The 17,319-nt window shown below is 50.8% G+C and overlaps 1 protein-coding gene across 4 annotated transcripts; it reads right to left on the bottom strand.

Moving 5' to 3' along the window:
• Positions 1-404: 404 nt before the first annotated feature.
• Positions 405-16,763, bottom strand: AGAP2 (ArfGAP with GTPase domain, ankyrin repeat and PH domain 2). 4 transcript variants are annotated; one of them, XM_074269815.1, is made up of 19 exons: positions 11,512-13,413; positions 9,254-9,312; positions 8,248-8,335; positions 8,049-8,134; positions 7,699-7,846; positions 7,039-7,173; positions 6,330-6,439; positions 5,908-6,066; positions 5,611-5,697; positions 5,401-5,505; positions 4,735-4,897; positions 4,365-4,481; positions 3,995-4,123; positions 3,221-3,280; positions 2,836-2,984; positions 2,391-2,481; positions 1,907-2,129; positions 1,504-1,759; positions 405-1,126 (listed from the first exon to the last, which is right to left on the bottom strand). In XM_074269815.1, exons 1-19 carry the CDS (start codon positions 12,641-12,643, stop codon positions 920-922), a joined length of 3,504 nt encoding a protein of 1,167 aa, XP_074125916.1. In that variant the 5' UTR covers positions 12,644-13,413; the 3' UTR covers positions 405-919. The 4 variants fall into 4 exon arrangements, with proteins under 4 accessions (XP_074125916.1, XP_074125917.1, XP_074125919.1 ...); XM_074269816.1 differs by having other exon boundaries at positions 4,365-4,478; positions 11,512-13,412; XM_074269818.1 differs by lacking the exons at positions 3,221-3,280; positions 11,512-13,413 and adding an exon at positions 16,536-16,763 and having other exon boundaries at positions 4,365-4,478.
• Between the last annotated feature and the right edge of the window lie 556 nt (positions 16,764-17,319).

The raw sequence follows: 17,319 nt of genomic DNA, 5'->3' as shown, positions 1-17,319 counted from the left end.
AGAGAGGAAGCCAGGGCTCTGGCTCCCCAGCCCTAGTCCATCCGTTGGTGGATGTGAGCGTGGCTGTGGGTGTGTAGGGAGGGAATCTTTATTTTAGCCTCCCCCCCATTGGTCCCTTTCACGGAAAGGGTTGGGGTCCCCACCCCCATGGGTAGCCGGGGTCCTGCCCCTCGCTGCCCACTTCCCCTGTTGTTGGGCAGTGAAGTCAGGTATGGAGGGAGTGGGACGGGCCCGTGAACAAGCCTTCTATCCCCCTGAATTACCCTCAGCTCCCATGACCAGCGCCCCCTCCCCCACCCCAACACCTTGATACCTTCCCCTCTCCCCAGGAGCCAGCCTGGGCATAGGACTCTGGGGGCCGAACTGTCCAACGAATGGGGGCGGGGAGGAAGCGTGAGTCATCCTGGATCTGAAGTGCAAACTTCTTTTTCCCCCTTTCCCAGGAGCCAGCAGAGGGCAGGTCCAAGAGCCCAGTGTTAAAGTAGCAAAGGTCAATCTCCCTTCCCAAACGCTAGCAGGAACGCGGAGAGCTCCCGAAGTGGAGAGAGAGAAATCGGTTGTGTCCGGCTGGGGAACCCGGGCTGTTAATGCGCACAAAAGGGTCTCCGTGCCTCGGCTAGGGAGAGTGCGGGGGACTGTATCCCTTGGAGAGGGGAAGGTTGGGCGGGAACAGGTAAGGGGAAGCGAGGGTGCTGTAGGGAGTGAGGGTTCAGTGTCCGTTGTGTGTGAGTGGGGGGGAACGTGCCCGTGGAGAAGGGAGGAGGGAATCTGTGTCCAACAGTCCACAAGGAGGGTGTCCGTGCTGGTCGGAGGTGGTGGTGGCGTGGGGGGTGTGGGGGGCAGGTAGGGTCCCTTCCCGGAGCACAGAAGTTGGGGCAGGCTGTAGGGGAGGGTGGGTGTGTCTGTCCGCGTGGTGCCGCTATACCAGCGCGACGGGAGCCTCGGCGCGGCCCACGCTTGCGGCGCTGCTCCTCCGCCGGGGGCTGGGGGTGGTGGCCCCGCTGCCTCCTTCCCCGGGGCAGCCGTGCTGCAGCAGGATGTCCGCACAGAGCTGGCTCCCGGCTCGCCGAGCGTAGAACAACGCCGTGCGGCCCTGAGCATCCCGAGCGGATACGTCGGCGCCGTACTGGGAAGAAGAGGAGACAGGAAGAGTTCCTTTTGCGGTTTTGCGAGAAGGGCAACAAAACAACCACCCACCGGGAAATGGAAACTATTGTGAAAACCCGGGTGAGTGTATCCGCGAAACGGATACATTTAAGAGGATTTCAAGATGAGTAGTTATGTCCCCGAGGCCCTTCTCCCTGTCCCTCCTCAGCACGGACTCGCGTCCTTGCAGATCTCCCCTACCCCCGCGTCTGATTCTAGTTCTAAAGTGCACAGAGAAGAGACGGACTGGAGAGCCGCTTTTCTGTCCCGGGGCGCCTCGGTATTCTGAGCGCTTTCCTCTTGGACCCTCCTGGGTTATCTAAGAAGGCTTCTTGATCCATTCCCCCTTCCACGTACCCAGACTAGCAGCTGTGTGATGACCACGTGAGCGAGTTCTGCCGCGAGGTGGAGCGGGGAGCGGAGCTGTGGGTCCCCCACGTCGCTGTCCAGCGGTCCATGCCGCGCGTGGGCCAGGAGCAGTAGCACCGCGGCAACATCCTGAGCCTGCACTGCGGCCCAGAGGCGGCGGCCCAGGGGCTCTTCCGGGCCTCCCAGCGGGGCCAGGAACAGCAGTTGCTCATACTTGGCCCGGATCCACGACTCTCTCTCCTCCCTGAGAAGACGTGAACATAGATAGAGGTTCGGGAGAGAGCAATAAGAAGGTCCCCTTCTTCCTCAGAGATTGCCTTCCCTATTCGCAAACCAATTCCATCTACTCCCCAGCGCTCTTCCTCCCTTTCTTCTCCCTGACTCCTTGCACCTGGAGGACTCCCGCGTGGGCTTGGCTCGGCCTCTGGTGTCGCTCTCCCATATGAGATTGGCCGTCTCGTTGCCGATAGCTGTCAGCACCAGGGTCAGCTCCCGCGGCCAGTCATCCAAATCCAGAGATCGAACGCGCGACAGGTGAGTGCCCAAATTTCGATGGATCCCTGAACACTCAATGCAGATTAGCGCGCCCAGGTTCAGACTTGCCCAGGTGGGATCTGGGGGTAGGACAAAGTCCATGGGTAACTGTCACCAGTCAGATACCCCTTCCTCAAACTTTCCGGACGTCAGTCCTTTATCCTCACCTCGAGAACCAAGAGATTCTCTTTTCCTTTCCTGCCTTTCCCCGAATCCCAGCCCCATTCCTCTTCCAGGTCCCTTTGTTTCCCTACATAAACATAGCCACCAACCCAGCCAAATGCCCTAACCCGAGCCTCCCCGACCCCCACCCTTCACTCATCTGTTCCACCCTCACTCACTGGGAGCTCCGCAGTCCACACACAACGAGTTTCCCTTTGCATTCCTAATCGCCTGGATTGCCACAGCCTCGCTCTGACTGTCAGTGCGTAGCTAAGGGAAAAAGGAGACCTGGGGTTATCAATGAACAGAGTAGGCAATTCCCTTTAAGCCTGAGGCTGCAGGGGTTCTCTCGGACTCTGTATATTTAGAGCGGGGCGGGACCTTAGAGATTTACCCTCTTCATGTTACAGGAAAGGAAACAAATTCACGTTTAATCAACGTTCAGATTTATATGACTGTAAGAGGCAAGAGTAAATATCGAAAACTGGATTTTTTTTTTTTTAACCACAAATCCAAAACTCTTTTTTTAATCTGTGAGATATGTTCCTCAACCCCCACCCACAATTTAAATATCCCTCCTCGTGCACTGACTCCTCTATTTTACCTTCCCTCTCCGCCCCTCACCTTGACCTTGCTGCTTTCGCAGCATTGCAGACTAGCCAATATCTGGCTCTCGATAGCCTGAACCCAGGAGTCTCGCTCTTCGAAGCTCCCAGCTTCGAAGTGCCAGGTCTGTCCAGTGCTTGATACAATCAGGAATTCGAAGTTTTCCTCTGAGAGGGAGGGTAGAATAGGATGGTATAACTCTTAACACACTATTCTCCCCAAACCCTCTCCCCACCTCCCTAGACGGTCATCCCAGGACCCCTGCAGGGTGGGGATGGGAGCAGTATGGGAGAGGGGAAGAAGAATGGGGGAGCAGGAAGCCCACGCACATGCAGGGGAAGCAAGTGCACCCCAACCCCTGAACCCCATCTGAATGCCCTTCCCAATTTCCCCACTTTATTACCTGCTTTATAAATATTTCTTAAACTACCAAAGGATTTTAGTTTCCACATTTTGCGCTTGGCTGGTTTCCCGAAGCGAAGGAGACAGACAAGAGAAATAGAGAAAGAAGAGATAGAGAAGAAGAGACAGAGGGAAAAGGGGATGGGGGGGAGAGGCAGAGATAAATACAGAGAGACAAAGACATCGAGAGAGACAGATATAGACACAGAGAAAATAAGAGTAGCAAAGAGTAGGAGGAAAAGAGAAGAGAGAAGAGAAAAGGAAAGGAGAGGGTAAACAAAGGTGGTGGGAAAAATAAAGACAGACAGATAGGGAGAAAAAGCAGAACTAAAGGTCAGTGGCCCCAGAGCAGAGTGGAGAAAAAGCAGAGAGCAGTGAAAGTAGGGAGATCTGGAATCCAGGCCCTGAGCAACAGGGGCTGAAAATAAGATGTGCGTGTGAGGGGGAGTATGAGGTAATGATTTGAGAGGAACAGATACTAAGGGGAGCAGGAAGGAAGGGTTAAGATCTCAGTGAGCTTTGGGAAGAGAAGGACTGAGGTTGGAGGGCTAGGAAGAGAAAGATGGGGGTCTTTTGGAGAGAAAGGGGCAGGAGCTGTGGGTTCACTACGGAGAAGGGCAGGGGCTGAGGGATGTCCGTTTTTCTTTTAAACAAAATATTCATATTGCTATAAAAATATGCAAAAGAAAACACAGGTCAAGCTCTTTTTCTGCACCACCCCAGGACCTCCAATCAGGTGGGAGTAAAAATTAAGACTGCTTGCCCATGGCCTCACCTTCAGCCTGCCCAGCAGAGCCTTCTGTCTTTGATGGTGTGGTCAGTTTTTTCCGTCTCTGTTTCTTTACCATGGGAGAAGGTGGAGGTTCTCTACTCAGAGGGCTTAAGTCTCCAGATGGTGTACAGTCTTTGGGAGGATACATAATTGACTCAGTTTCCCTTGAGTTAGCTTTGCCCACTTTCATAATGAAAAAAATCCTTTTCCATAAAAGACACTCCTCTCCCCCTTTTCCTCAGATAAATAAATATGTGTCTCTCTCATCTATATTCCTCCCTCTTCTCAAGGATGCTCCACTACAGCAACTTCCATTCCTATCCCCGTTTTGGCCAGAAGTGAGCATGTAGTTTTGGAAAGAGGCAAGACTGACCAGTACTGAGGGCTCGGGCTAGGTTCCGATCTGGCTTCAGTAGATTCTTTGTTGTCTGGTCCTGGGGTGGCTGCAGGGAACTGGGGCTGGGAGTAGGGGTAGGAGTGGAAATGTCTGCTAATTTGAAAGAATTTGAGGGAAGAAAGGGAAATTTGCAATTAAGATTCCTTCAGTCTTTGGTTTCCCCCCCCCATCTCCTGCTTTTACTACCTCTCTTTCTCATCCTTCCCCAGCCTATATCTCCTAATTTACCTGCCCCCTACTCCCATTATTTCATTTATTCCTCATACTTCCCCTAACTTACTTCCCTATTGATCTATTCCCAAGATCTTTTCCCTTTTCCCTTCTTCCCTGACCCTACCCTCCTCACCTGTGCCTTCAGCCATTTGGACAGTGCTCATATCCTTGACAAGCCCATTGATGCTGGCAGAGGGACCAAAGGCTGAGATGGCCCGAGGAGGTCGTTTGCCTGGTACCTTTACTGTTGTCCGAAGCAAATCCATCTCCTTTCCATGGGTGCTGTGAATGTAATCCTGAGAGACAGAAGGATTCCCACATGGTTGGGGGCAAGAGAAAATGTCAGCATAAACTTCCAGGGTGCTGGAAAGCATCTAAATAAGGGTAATCTGATATTTAACTAGCTCCTGAAAGATCGAAAAGGTTGAATATCACCTCATTTGATTCTCCCCAAACCTCATGAAAGGTAAACAGTATAGGTATCTTATGAATAGAGAAAATAAAGATCCCAGTTGATAATAAATGATAATGTCAGAGATGGAATTTAAAGGCAAATTTTTTTCCTGACTACAGATTTTCCCTGACTCCAAGTTGCCAGTTCTTGCCTTCAAACACAAGCATTTCTATAATACACATTGGAGATTGGTTAGAGGATGGAACAGGAGCTAATGAAAACCACAGGGTCTGGAGAGGGAAGATTTTATAGAGGGAGATAACTGCAATTGACTGAGATTGTCCAGGTAATTCTAAAAGATTATGGAGGAGAAATTATCACTGCAGAGTGAGGGGGGCTACTCACATTAATGCTGGGGTGGTAGAGTAGGAAGCCATTGCTTGATAGTGTCACATATTTTTTCTTCCATTCCTTGTTCAGGGAATTTCCACTTCGTTTCAGCAGGAAACTCTGGGGCAAGAATGACAATGGGCCGAAAGAAAAGTTAAGATGCAATCTAGTGTATGTCAAGTGCTCCCTCCATTCCAGTCACAGGATCCTTCCTAATTTGCCCACCTGCTTGATTGGAATTGCTCTGCCACTTCCTGCAGTCTCCCCTCGGCTGTCCAGGCTTCGCTTTTCAGAGTCACTGCCCCTGCGATTCTGGAATGGTATTATTAGACAGAGTAGATTGGAGACAAAGTGGCAGATATCAGGAGAAGAAAGGAGAATGGGATGGAGAGAATGAGTGAACTGAGAAAGAGGTCAAAAGGACTGGTGGTCTATAGGAATTGGTGGAACAGGAATTGGAGGCACAAAGGGAGACACCAAGTGTTAGTGTAGACAAGGTGATGAGATCGGTGTATGTGCTACCGCAAAGAGACTTGTCCGGCGTTTGGCTGCTCGGTGCAAAGATCCTGGCGTGCTCAGGCCAGCCACAGCAGCTGCCTCAGCTCGAAGCTCCCGATGACCAACATTGGGTGAGGAAGGAAGGGAGGATGAATAGTCACTGGTATGCCCCCCGTTACTGGCCTGGAGAAAAGATATTTGAATAAAAAGAAGAGTATCCTGAATTCCCTCAAACCCATATACATAGAAAAATGGGAAACAGACTCTGGAAATTTTACCTGGGCGATGCAGAGTGTTACTAGAATCAACACCACTTCCACCCCCTCCTCACCATTTCCAAAACCCTACTCTTTACATGTTCTACAGCATCTCTTGAACCCAACACAGTATTGTCACAGCCTCCTTTCTCCTGTCCCCCCTCATTTTCCCCAACTCATCCCTCTCACCTGCCCTGCTACAGGGGTGGAGGCAGCTGAGTGGCTGGGGGAGCTGGGCAGGGATTTGCAGGCAGCCAGGAGTTGTTGCTGTTTTCGCAAGGTCACAACCTTCTGGGCCACTATAGGAGGTGGGAGGAAGGCATGATAGTGCCTGACACTCTCTCACTTGTCTACAGTGCCTCTGCACATTCTCAGGTGCTCTTTGTCTTTCTCTGTCTCTGTCTTTTTCTTTGTCTTTCTGTTTCTGTCTGTCTGTCTGTCTCTCTGTCTGTCTGTCTTTATCTCTGTCTTTTTCTTTGTCTTTCTGTCTCTGTCTGTCTGTCTGTCTGTCTGTCTCTGTCTCTCTCTCTCTCTCTCTCTGTCTCTCTCTCTCTCTCTCTCTCTCTCTCTCTCTCACACACACACACACACACACACACACCCCTTGGATCTGTTAAAAAAACAAAAAAACCCAAACAAAAACAAAACAACCATACTGATGTCCCAACTCTCTACTCATCAACATATACTCTATCCTTGTTCCCACATTAGCCCCATCAACTTCCCCAAGCTCCCTTTGCCTTTTACAATAAACTAGACTCTAAGAAGTTTTCTTCATTTCCTTCAATCTCGCTTTTTCATTGCCACTCACTTCTTCACTCTTTCCTCATCCCCACATCTTCAAGGATATTATCCATGCAATAGTCCCACTCCCAAGGTAGCCATGCATCATTCTCACCCTCTTGGAAGACCCTGTCCACATTGAGCCCATAGGTGGCACAAGTCTCATAGTAGCTGCAGCGCTTCATTTCCCCACATAGAGCTCTGGCACGAGCATCCCCTACAACCCGGGGGGAGGAAGCACTAATCCTATCTGGTGGGGAGAGAAAGGTGTGTGAGCAAACCATACATTCCTACTTTCACTCTGCCTTTACTGCTTTTTGTCCCATAAAGACTTTCATAGACTCACCATATCTTAGAATCTTAACGAAACTAAAGTCATATGGTCCCACCTTGCCTTGAATAGAAATCCTCTCTATAGTAGTACCAACAAGTGTCCTCCAGCCTTTCACTTTGATGATGGGGAACCCACTGACTCTAGTCAGCTCATTTCTTGTGTAGATGGCTCTGAATGTTACGTTTTTCTTTCTATTGAGCTGAATGCTACCTTCCTGTTCCTTTTTCCTCATTGCCCCCAGTTTTGACCTCTAGAACCATTCCAAGCAAGTCTAATATCTCTTCTACATGACAGCCCTTTATATATTTGAAGACATCAATCATGTTTCTTCTAGGTTTTCTAGATGGCTACACATCTCTCAATATTGAGCAACTACTTGTGACTCCTCTGGATTTTCGGTTCCTCCCCTACAGGTCTGCCCTTTCCCCATAATCTTTTTACCTTGTGTCCCCACCAGTGCTAGAGCCAGGCCTCCCCGATTCTCCCCACGAAGGGAATTTAGCTGCACATGGAGACGACTCACAGTCTGGAAACTGTTCTCATCCTCCAAGCTGAAGACAAAAATGACAGCATCTGCCCAGCCTGAGAACTAGATGAGGAGAGATAAATGAGGGGTCAGGCAAAAAGAGGAATCCCTTCCTCATAATTCCCAAGACTCTACCAAATGTGAGAATTGAGAAGGGCTGAAGCAAGAAAAAGATAACCCCCATTCCCTGATCCTACCTCAAATTTGCTTCCTCAGAAGTCTGACTATTACCCAATCTCCTCTCTGCTTTCTCCTCCCTATTCACCTTGGCATCTGGTGCCCCTGCTTCCTCTCGGATCAGCAACAGGTAACTTTGTCCATCCACTAACATCTCCTTTTTATGCTGCTCACCTGTCAAAGATTATTGGGGTGATAGTGGGGAAGGTTGCATGGTTTAGCCCTTGATTCAAAGATTTCTTGACCCTTTTCTCCCACCCAATCCCTTTTAATTCCCAAGGACTCACTCTCTGTCTTCTCTAGAACCTGGTAAGAACCAGTCAGGAATCTGTGAATGAGCGATGACTTCCCACTCCGGGCATCACCCAGTACCCCCTGTGGATAAGGGAATGATATGAAGCCACAGGTGGAACAAAGGTCTCAAGGGTTTAAGAACACAGTCTTAGAGTCTGGGATGGTGGGAAAATGTTATCCTTGTTGAATCTGAAATGATCGACAGTGGACAATCATCCAAGGAGACATAATGTGGAGACTGGATAAGAGCCTGGGAGAAGGCATGGGAAGATAAGAGAGCATCATAGTGTATTGGAAGGACCCCTGGACAGTGGACTTAAAGCTTGAGGATTAATGCCGGTTCCATCACTTGCTAGCTATGTGATCTTGGACAAATTACTCTATCTTTATGGCCCTCATTCTTTTCATTTGTAGAATGAGCTTATTGAACTAGATTATGTCTAAATTTTCTTAGAACTCTGATATGGTATGATTCTATATTGGAGTGTTATAGAAGGGACTTCTATTCAGATATGGGTTGAACTGATAAGATTCTTTTCAGCTCTCGGATTTTATGATTCTAAAATGAGAAAATTACCCAAGGATCAGAGTGAACCTCAATAAAGAAACACCAACAAAATGGAGTCTCTTATTCAAAGGGACAGAGAGTAAGAAATAACCACTCTCAAACCATTACAATGTTGTTTCAAGTTTTGGACTATAGAAGACCTTATTTAAGGAAATGGCTGAAGGAGATACTAAAACAAGAAGCCTGAAGGTGAGAAGAGAAAAGCACAGGAAGAACAGAAAGAGAAACTAAATGGGGATTGCTAGGGAGAAGAAGAAAAAGAGGAGTTGAGATGGAATGATAATATATAGGATTATGAAAAGAGAGATTTTGAAGAATGACAATCCACCATTCCTTTTCTACCTAGAAAGAGGTGAGGGGTTGGCTGAGATGTGGGAGGGAGTAAAACTTGGAAGGATCTTTTCCATACTCAATGATACTGGCTCACATACCAGACGAAGTTCAGGGATGGATCGGCTCAAAGTCCATTCCTGGCTATTGACCACAGCTTCTGAAAGAAGAGAGTGGGTGGGAGATGTTTAGATCTGGTCTTTCAGACCTGATGGACAAAGCCCACATGGAAATGAAAAGAGAGTACTTCAGCAACACATACACACACACACACACACACACACACACACACGCATGCATGCAGGCAAACTCCTATACCTTTCTGCCTGCTTATTCTTCCTTCCGACCTCTACCCCCCAAAAAAAAGAGAGGTCACTTCCCCTGAGTTGAAAAAGCTAAGGAATAAGATGCTAAGACAGTGGTCCACACTCCGCCCCCATGAAGCTTGCTTTCCCCACAGCTGTTGCTGCCGCTCAGAGGTTGCTTAGCAACAGAACCAGAGAGACAAAAATACTTCACATTGGCAGCTCCCTTAAAGCACATCCCCAACTGTGTGTCCCCCCACATCACAGTCCAAAAGAACTGGTGCCTGCTAAGGGCAGGATAGCCTCTTCTCTAAGAAGAGGGCCAGGAGAGTCCAGACGGTTTACAATGTGAGGGGGTGGGGTTGATTCCAAGGGAAGATGAGCATGGGGTTAGGTGCAGGATTTGAGTAGAAGATGGAAGCAAGTGGAAAAGGAGAACCTTTCAACCTCTATTTCCTTGAGAAAGGAAACAGGCTTTCAGTAGCAGTGATAAGGATGACCTCTTTCAAGGTCACATGTACAGATCAGACCTCACACTTTCCAAACTTATTTGAATGGAAAGAACCAAGACCCTTTAAAAGTCACCTGCTTTTTCATCCCTCTGGGATTTTGCCAGGTCAGAACCTCAGTAGCAAATAGGAGAGAGGAAATTCAAGGGGGTTTGAGGAGCATCCTCCTCCTAAAATTTGCTCTCTTCCTCATCCCTCTATGGGCAGGTCACGAATCCAATAACAAATCGGGAAAGGGAAGTTCAGAGGGAACAGAGAACATAAACCCTTTCTAGTTATGAGCTATAACAAGATGCTATTGGGAAAGGGCTTTGAGAAGCTTCTTCCATCTCTGTCCCCTCAGATCCCTTGTTCCTGCCTTGTTCCAGTCCGCCTGGTCCCCTGTGTCTGACAGCCTGACACTGGAGGCCCGGACGTTCCCAGGGTGGAGCAGCTGCAGTGGGAGCAAGCGGATCTGAAGCCATCTGCTCCTGACAGCTCCAGAGCCAAACTCTGGGCCACCACCCCCGCTCCTTGACAGCTTCCCAGGAGAGGGAACAGACCCACTCCACCCCTATCCCCATCTCAAGTCCAAGAAAGCCAAAGCCCCCAACACAAAAAATACAACCAGAGCATGAACTTCTGTGCAGACCCCAGCTGGTCTGAACTTGACTCTTTGTAAGAGAGGGGAGGATAAGTGGGAAGTGAGGCTCCCCCTATCATATTCCTCCCCCATCTCCAGCTCTCTACCCCCTACAACTTTGCAGTTTCAGTTTCCAGGAGTTTCAGCCCACACACTTCCATTCCATTCCACTCCTGCTTCCAAGACATTGAGCAAAAGACAAAATCCCTGCCATATCACTTGACTGCTACCCTTCCCAAGAGGACTTGTACAGGTGAGTGGCTGCCTGCAACCTAGTTATGGAGCCTCCTGGCACTAAGTACACAGGATTACAGATTTCCTCCAAGTACACAGGATCACAGACTTTCTCCCAGTTCTTTTTATTCTCATTTTTTCACCAACTTCCCTTTGGGGGTTCAAACATAATACATATAGTCCCATTTCTCTGTTCTAAGTACCAGGCAAAAGCTGAAATCAGGGATGCCTGGTTACCTGGGGGAATCTGCAAAAGATGGTTAATTCTCACCCTGACCAAGGACACATTTTCCCAGAGGGCTTGATTCATCCTCCTTGGGACCTATAGCCAGACACACAAGTTAGCCACTCCCCCTTAATAAAGTTCCGGCTCTCATTCCCTCTAGTCTTCAAAGGACACCCAATAGTTCCTGTTGCATCCCTCCACACATGGTCAAACACTGAGAGGTCATCAAGGGGTGAGCAAGAGCCCAGATGTCCTTAAAGTCCAACTTCTTTCCTTCAGGCCTATACTCTCAAACAAGCTTCTCTTACAGGTTGTACTGTTAGAGTTAGAATAACAATAACTGACGTTTATATAAGTCTTTTGGGCTTGCAAAGCTTTTAAATTGAGGTCCTAGTCTTGACATATTTCATGCCCTATGCTTCAATTTCCCCCCTCCCCCTTCCCTTTCCTTAGTCTTACTCACTCGGGGAGGCACGAAGCTCTACGGCTAGCAGCTCTCGGGACCCGCTGCTGGAGGTGAGGCCTGGGGGTCCAGGAGATGGCCCTGGACCTGGAGGTCCCCCGGTACTCTTGGTGAAGATGCCACTGATGAATTTGAGCATCTTCCGGTCGCGGGTGGAGGCACGACCCCCCTCCCGGCCCCGTTTCAGCCCAGGTGCAGGCGGCTCCAGCGTGATAGGAGGTGCAGGCCCCGGGGGAAGCCCCGGAGAGGTGGCAGAGGCAGCTGGAGAGGCAGCTGGAGTTGCCGGGGTCGCTTGAGGAGGAGGAGAGCCAGCGGGTTGCCCAGGGTGCAAGTCACTGTTGTCCAGCGTCTTACTCTTGCCTTTTCGTGGAGACAACTTTCCCCGGGCTCCAGCCCCCTGGACAGCTGCAGCACCTGCTCCGACGGCGGTTCCAACTCCGGCTGGGGCTCCGGCCCCAGCACTGCTCTTTGACCCCTTGACCCGCGGCTTGCCCTCGCTCTCCGGCCATGATAGGCGACTCCCTGCAGTCTTTCCCCCTCCAGCTTTGCCCCCACTTGTGGTTACCGTCTTACAAGGCTTTGGGGCAGGTGGGGGGGGCGCCACCTTGAGTCGGCGGTTGCCCGTGCCGGGATGGGGGGAAGAAGAGCCTGGGACGCCTCCCCCACCCCGGCTCTCTGGCTCTGGTCCCCCCCAGCTTGGGCTGCTGAGTAGAGGGCGCCGGGAGGAAGTGGAGCCCCCCCCAGGTTTGGGGTCCGGGCTCAGTCCCCCGGAGACTGGGGGTACTGGCGGGGCGGCCCAAAGGGAGAGGCGGCGACCCGGAGCAGGGGAGACAGGACAGGCTGGGCTAGCTGGAGCAGGGGACAGGGAAAGGGTCTCCGTCCCTGTCCCCGCGCTACTGGTGCTGATCCACAAAGCATCTTGCCGGTGGAAGAGACGTTCTTGCCGCTTCTTGCCGGCCTCATCTGCGCCCCGAGGGCTTCCAGGTTCTCCCCCTTCTGGTGCCCTGACTATCGGGGCCCCAGCCCCTGATGGTGAGGGAGGCGGTGGAGGCACAGACTCAAGCTTGACCAGGGTCAGCGAGATGAGGTAGGTCGTTGTCCGGCGCTGAAGCGCGCCCGCACCCCGGCTCATGGGGCCCCGAAATCCCCGGGCTGGGGTGGGAAGGGGGCTTCCCCCAAATTGGCTCAGGGAGGCCCGGCCATAGGGTAGCTCTGCGTGCTTGCCGCTGGACTCGGTCCCCCGTTCAACCCCCGCCCAGGCTCCTAGGTCCCCGCCGCCTCCGCCTATTCGGAGAGCGCCCCCCTCCCATCACACAGGGCTCCTCCTCTCCATGCCCCCCACCCTGCACCCCCAACCCTTTCCGAGGCCCGGGACCTTTAGTGCGGCTCTCAGGAGGCGAGGGCGTAACCTCGCATCCCCCAACCCGTGAGGAGAAGCAGAAATAGTCTTGAAGGGGGAGGCTTGAGAGAGTAGGAGGGGGTGGACAGGGCAAATAGACGACGTGGGGAAAACGGGAATGCCAGGGAAGGGGGCAGGCAGAAGAGACAGTGCGGGGGCGATGAGGTTTGGCGGGTTGGGGGTGTGCTTGGGAGAAGGGTGGAGGATGGAGAGCAGGGGAAAGGGACGGGGGTGGGGTCCAGATGAAGGGGATGTAAGGGGTGAGGGAAATGCGGAGGATACGCGGGGGCGCAGGGAGGATAGGATGCAGGATGGAAATGTAATGAGAAGGCGGTGGGGGGAAGGATGCAGGAGGATGCGGGAGGATGATGGGGGCCGGAGGGTCTAGGGGAGGGAGGGGTTTGGGGTCTAGGCGAGGGTCCGGGGGTTTGCGGGGGTTCACCGGGACTCGGCTTGGTCCGGATGCGCGATGTATCCGGGTGCTCCCCTCACACTGAGGAGGAGGCGGCCCCCTGCCGCCCCCCCCTCCCAACCAAACCTCCCCCCCTACCTCCCCACCACACACATACACACACACACCAGCCCGGCTGTCTAAATGGACGGTGAGAAATCCAGAACTGGATTTCCCTGCTAAACCCCGGACTGGATTACTCCCCAAATCTCGGACTGGATTTAAACAGACTAAATCATAGCCCCCCCCCCTCCACTCCCCGCTTTTCCCCTTCTCCGAGCAGCTGGACGTGATGAAAGGGGGTCCGTGAATGTAAGTGGAAGGTCAGTAATTACAACGGCGAGAAGCATCAGTTTTTGCCCTTTGCCAATTCGGGGGTGGGGGGGGTGGGAGGGGGAGGAGAGACGTTTTTGGAAGAACGAAGTTCGGAAGCTCTCGACCCTGCTCTCCTAAGAGACTGAGAGGTGAGGACCTCGAGCCGAAGCAGGACTTCGGCTATTCTCCTTCAGTAAAGCGAGTGCATGGGAACGATTCCTACGATAAATCCTTAGCTCCCTTTCAACCCCGCGATGTAGGCTACTACTACCCAATCCTAAATCTGTCCTGGAGTGAATGTGACATTCCAGGTTCTCCGTTACCCCCGAGGACACGGAACAGGGCACCAGGTTGTCGGCGGAAGGTAGGAGGCCTTCCTTACCAGGACGCCAATAAATCAAAGACTCCCCAGCGGAGAGGAGGGCGTAAATCTGTGGCATTACACCCCTCCACTCTCACAAAAATGCATTCTGTCGCCATGGCAACCATGGCTCGGAAAGTACCCGGGAAACAGCGGGAATAACGGGTAGAGGGATCAGTGGAAGGAAGGAAGTCAAAGAGGGTCTCTGGAAAAAGGGAAAGGAACAGGTTGTTGATGAAAAAGTTGGGGTGAAGAAAACCCCACTTTGGTATTGCTCCCCAATAGCGTAGGCGTGTACATTAGAGTGTTTGTCAGGAAGATGGCGGTTCACCTAGGGAGTGGGAGCCGAAAACTCCCAGGTTCCCATTTTCCTTAGGTTTGTGGACTTTTTTGGAAGGGGAACAGAATGGGAGTGGAGGGTGGAGGTCTATAAATCTCCTGGTACTCTAAATCAGAGAATTCATATTCTTCCTAGAAAAGGGACAAAGTGAATAACCCCGGGTCCCGCGCACTTGTGTAGGCACCTCGGCACTGGCCTCGAGACAGGATGCAGCAGGGACTGTACGTAGCCTCTCCAGACCCCTCCTTCGAACCCTGGGGACCAAACATCCTCCCCATCTTCCTTTTCTTTCTTTTCCTCCCCCTGACGCAGCCTGGGCTATAATAAGAGTTGCCGTGGGCGGCTCTTGGAGGCAGGAGCCGCCGGCGAACGGGGCCCGTATTGGGAACTAAACGGGGACCAGGCTGGGGAGGAGGAGGGAATCTGTTCTCTGAGCTGCTCTTGTACCCTACCTCCCTCAGCGCCCAACCTAGGGGTCGGCTTTCCCCGCTTTGCAAAAGAACTTGGAGAAGCCGAGATGTCGCCCTCTCCTGGACACCGGCGCCTGTACACCTGATTCTCTGTGGTTATCCATAGGGAATGAGCGTAAAGGAGTTGTCACCTCTAATTCTGTTTTCCTATCCCCGGTCTTCAATTTCTCTTTCTGTATAATAGGTACAACTATATCTGTAAATTGTCACATCCCAGCCGTCGCCAGGGAATTTCGGAGAAGGGAGCCTCCTCAGAGATAGATGCCTTTCCTCTTTCTCTAGGACAGAGCCTGTTTATTGCCATAACAACCCACTCAAAATCTTTCCCTTCTGTGCTGAAAGGGGCAGAGCTTAATATCCTGACCAGGCATATGTCCTCACCAGGCAGTGTCCAGAATGTCCCTGGAGGAATATACTACTCTGACCACTCTAACTGAAGCTCCTAAACTTGTCACTGAAATGAAATAATGTAATGAAATGCAATGAAATGCAAGTGATAAAGGGGAAACGACCAGCATCCTCACCAGCCAGGGGCCAACAGGACCAGTAACAGAATCGAAATAGTGATCTCTTAGTGGGAAACATGTGGATGGTAGATTTTTCTCCTACTTTTTCCTCATTCTCTAGAAAAATTAGTCTTGGGCAAAGGATCTTGGGTAGCCCTCATCTCCTTTAGAGGACAGAAAACCACAAAGGCAGACAGTTGAGAGTAGGAAAAAAAAAATGAATTGGAGGTAGGCTGCAGTTTAAGTTCATGCTGATTTTCACTTTACTCCCCTCTCTAATCCTGTCCCCACCTCCATCCTAAATTAAACTTGGTTTGGTCTTAGTTAGTTCATTGACCTTTTGAATGTGGAGACTGGAGAGCTTTGAGTCCAAAGGGCCAAGCTTTGTTGTTGGAAACAGTGTAGAGTTCTATAGTTGACTTACTACTGCCTATGTCTCTCTCCCATTGTAGGCCCCCCCACCGGATTTGGGGGGTGAAAAGGGCCAGAAGGATGTGGCAGATGGTATTGCTATGGCAACACTTCCTCCCTGTGTTGTCATTGCTTGCTGTAATAGTGCTAATGAGGTGAAGCGGAAGCTGGGGTGGGGAGACAGGAACAGACAATACTGAGGAAAAGTGACAGAAGACAAGAAGGGGGGGGTTCTAGATTGGTGAGCTTGTATGTCCATTAATTAGTGTGTTTCTGAATGTCTGACACTCTATACATGTCTAAATATCATAATATACATGTCTAAAAACCTCTGTATGTATGTACACATATATTTGTTTCCCTGATGGTGGAAGCAAGTTTAGCAAGTGGGTACTAGGAATAAATCTGGGAATCAAATGAACTTGCCCCCAAATTCTTCTCACCTCAAGCCTCTTCCTGTCCCCATCTCTCTAGGTAAGGAAATAGGTCACTTAAAGCTACTAACTGCCCTCCCATCTCCCACCAACAGCAACTGTCTATGTTTTTCCATTCCTGAAAGTCACATCATTAGTGACCTCTTATTAGAGACAGAGAGACAAGTGGGTCTTTTCCTATCTCATCCCCCAACCTTAATAATACTCCTTCCCCCAGAGCCGTTTTTGTGTTGGGAGATGAGGAAGAAGTTAACTCATTTGTGAAATCTGAATAAGTCAAAGCCCCCCTCCTCAGATCCTCAAATACCCTCAGGTTGGACACAAGGTCCACTCTCACCTCTAATATTGTCCAGTGAGATCCTGATGTCTTCCCGGAGCTGTGGATCGTTTACCTTGTCTGCCAACTTTCTGAGCAGATTCAAGTGCCGCTTGGCAACTTCATGCCGTTTGACTTCTGCCTTTACTGCAGCTGCAGCCAACTGCCTCTGGGCATGCATCATGCCCAGGCCTGTCTGGCCAGGCTAGCAGCTCCTTTTGGCCCCCTGACCCATACCCACAACTACCAACCCAAGAAGGAGCCGTGCTCTTGGCTTCTGCCCGTACTTCCGTTTGTCTGTCAGTCTCACTTCCTGGCTGTCGTGCTTCAAACCCACAGCCTGAGATAGCACTAACTGCTGCACCTCCCTCACACCCCCTCTAGTGTTGTCTTATAGGCCATAAACAGCCTGGTCAAGATTCCTCAGCCAGGTTAAGGGTGTTGCCTTAATGTGACGGCCAATGCCTAGTGTTGGTTTTGGGAAAACAGGGCAGGAATGATCACAGGTGTAGTTTGGAACAGTTGATGTCTTCTACCATTAATAAGCCTCCTACGTTGAATCTTCCATACTTATAACCTTGTATATCAGCTTGTAGTTTTACACCATTCAGTTTCATACAATGTACACATTCATTCAGAAACTTGCACACACACTCTCATAACTTCTCACATAAGCAACCTTGCAAACTTAGTCTGTACACAACCTGGCCCTGTTCTTCCCACCCTGGCCATGCTAACCCGTCCCTTCCTTTCTTTTTTCTTTCCTTTCCTCCCTCCCTTCTTCCCAGATGAAGTTTATTCAGGA

This window comes from Sminthopsis crassicaudata, chromosome 5, assembly GCF_048593235.1.
Source record: "Sminthopsis crassicaudata isolate SCR6 chromosome 5, ASM4859323v1, whole genome shotgun sequence".
NCBI classification, from domain to species: Eukaryota; Metazoa; Chordata; class Mammalia; order Dasyuromorphia; family Dasyuridae; genus Sminthopsis; species Sminthopsis crassicaudata.
Note: the sequence above shows the minus strand (reverse complement) of the source record. Positions and strands in the feature narration are given on the sequence as shown.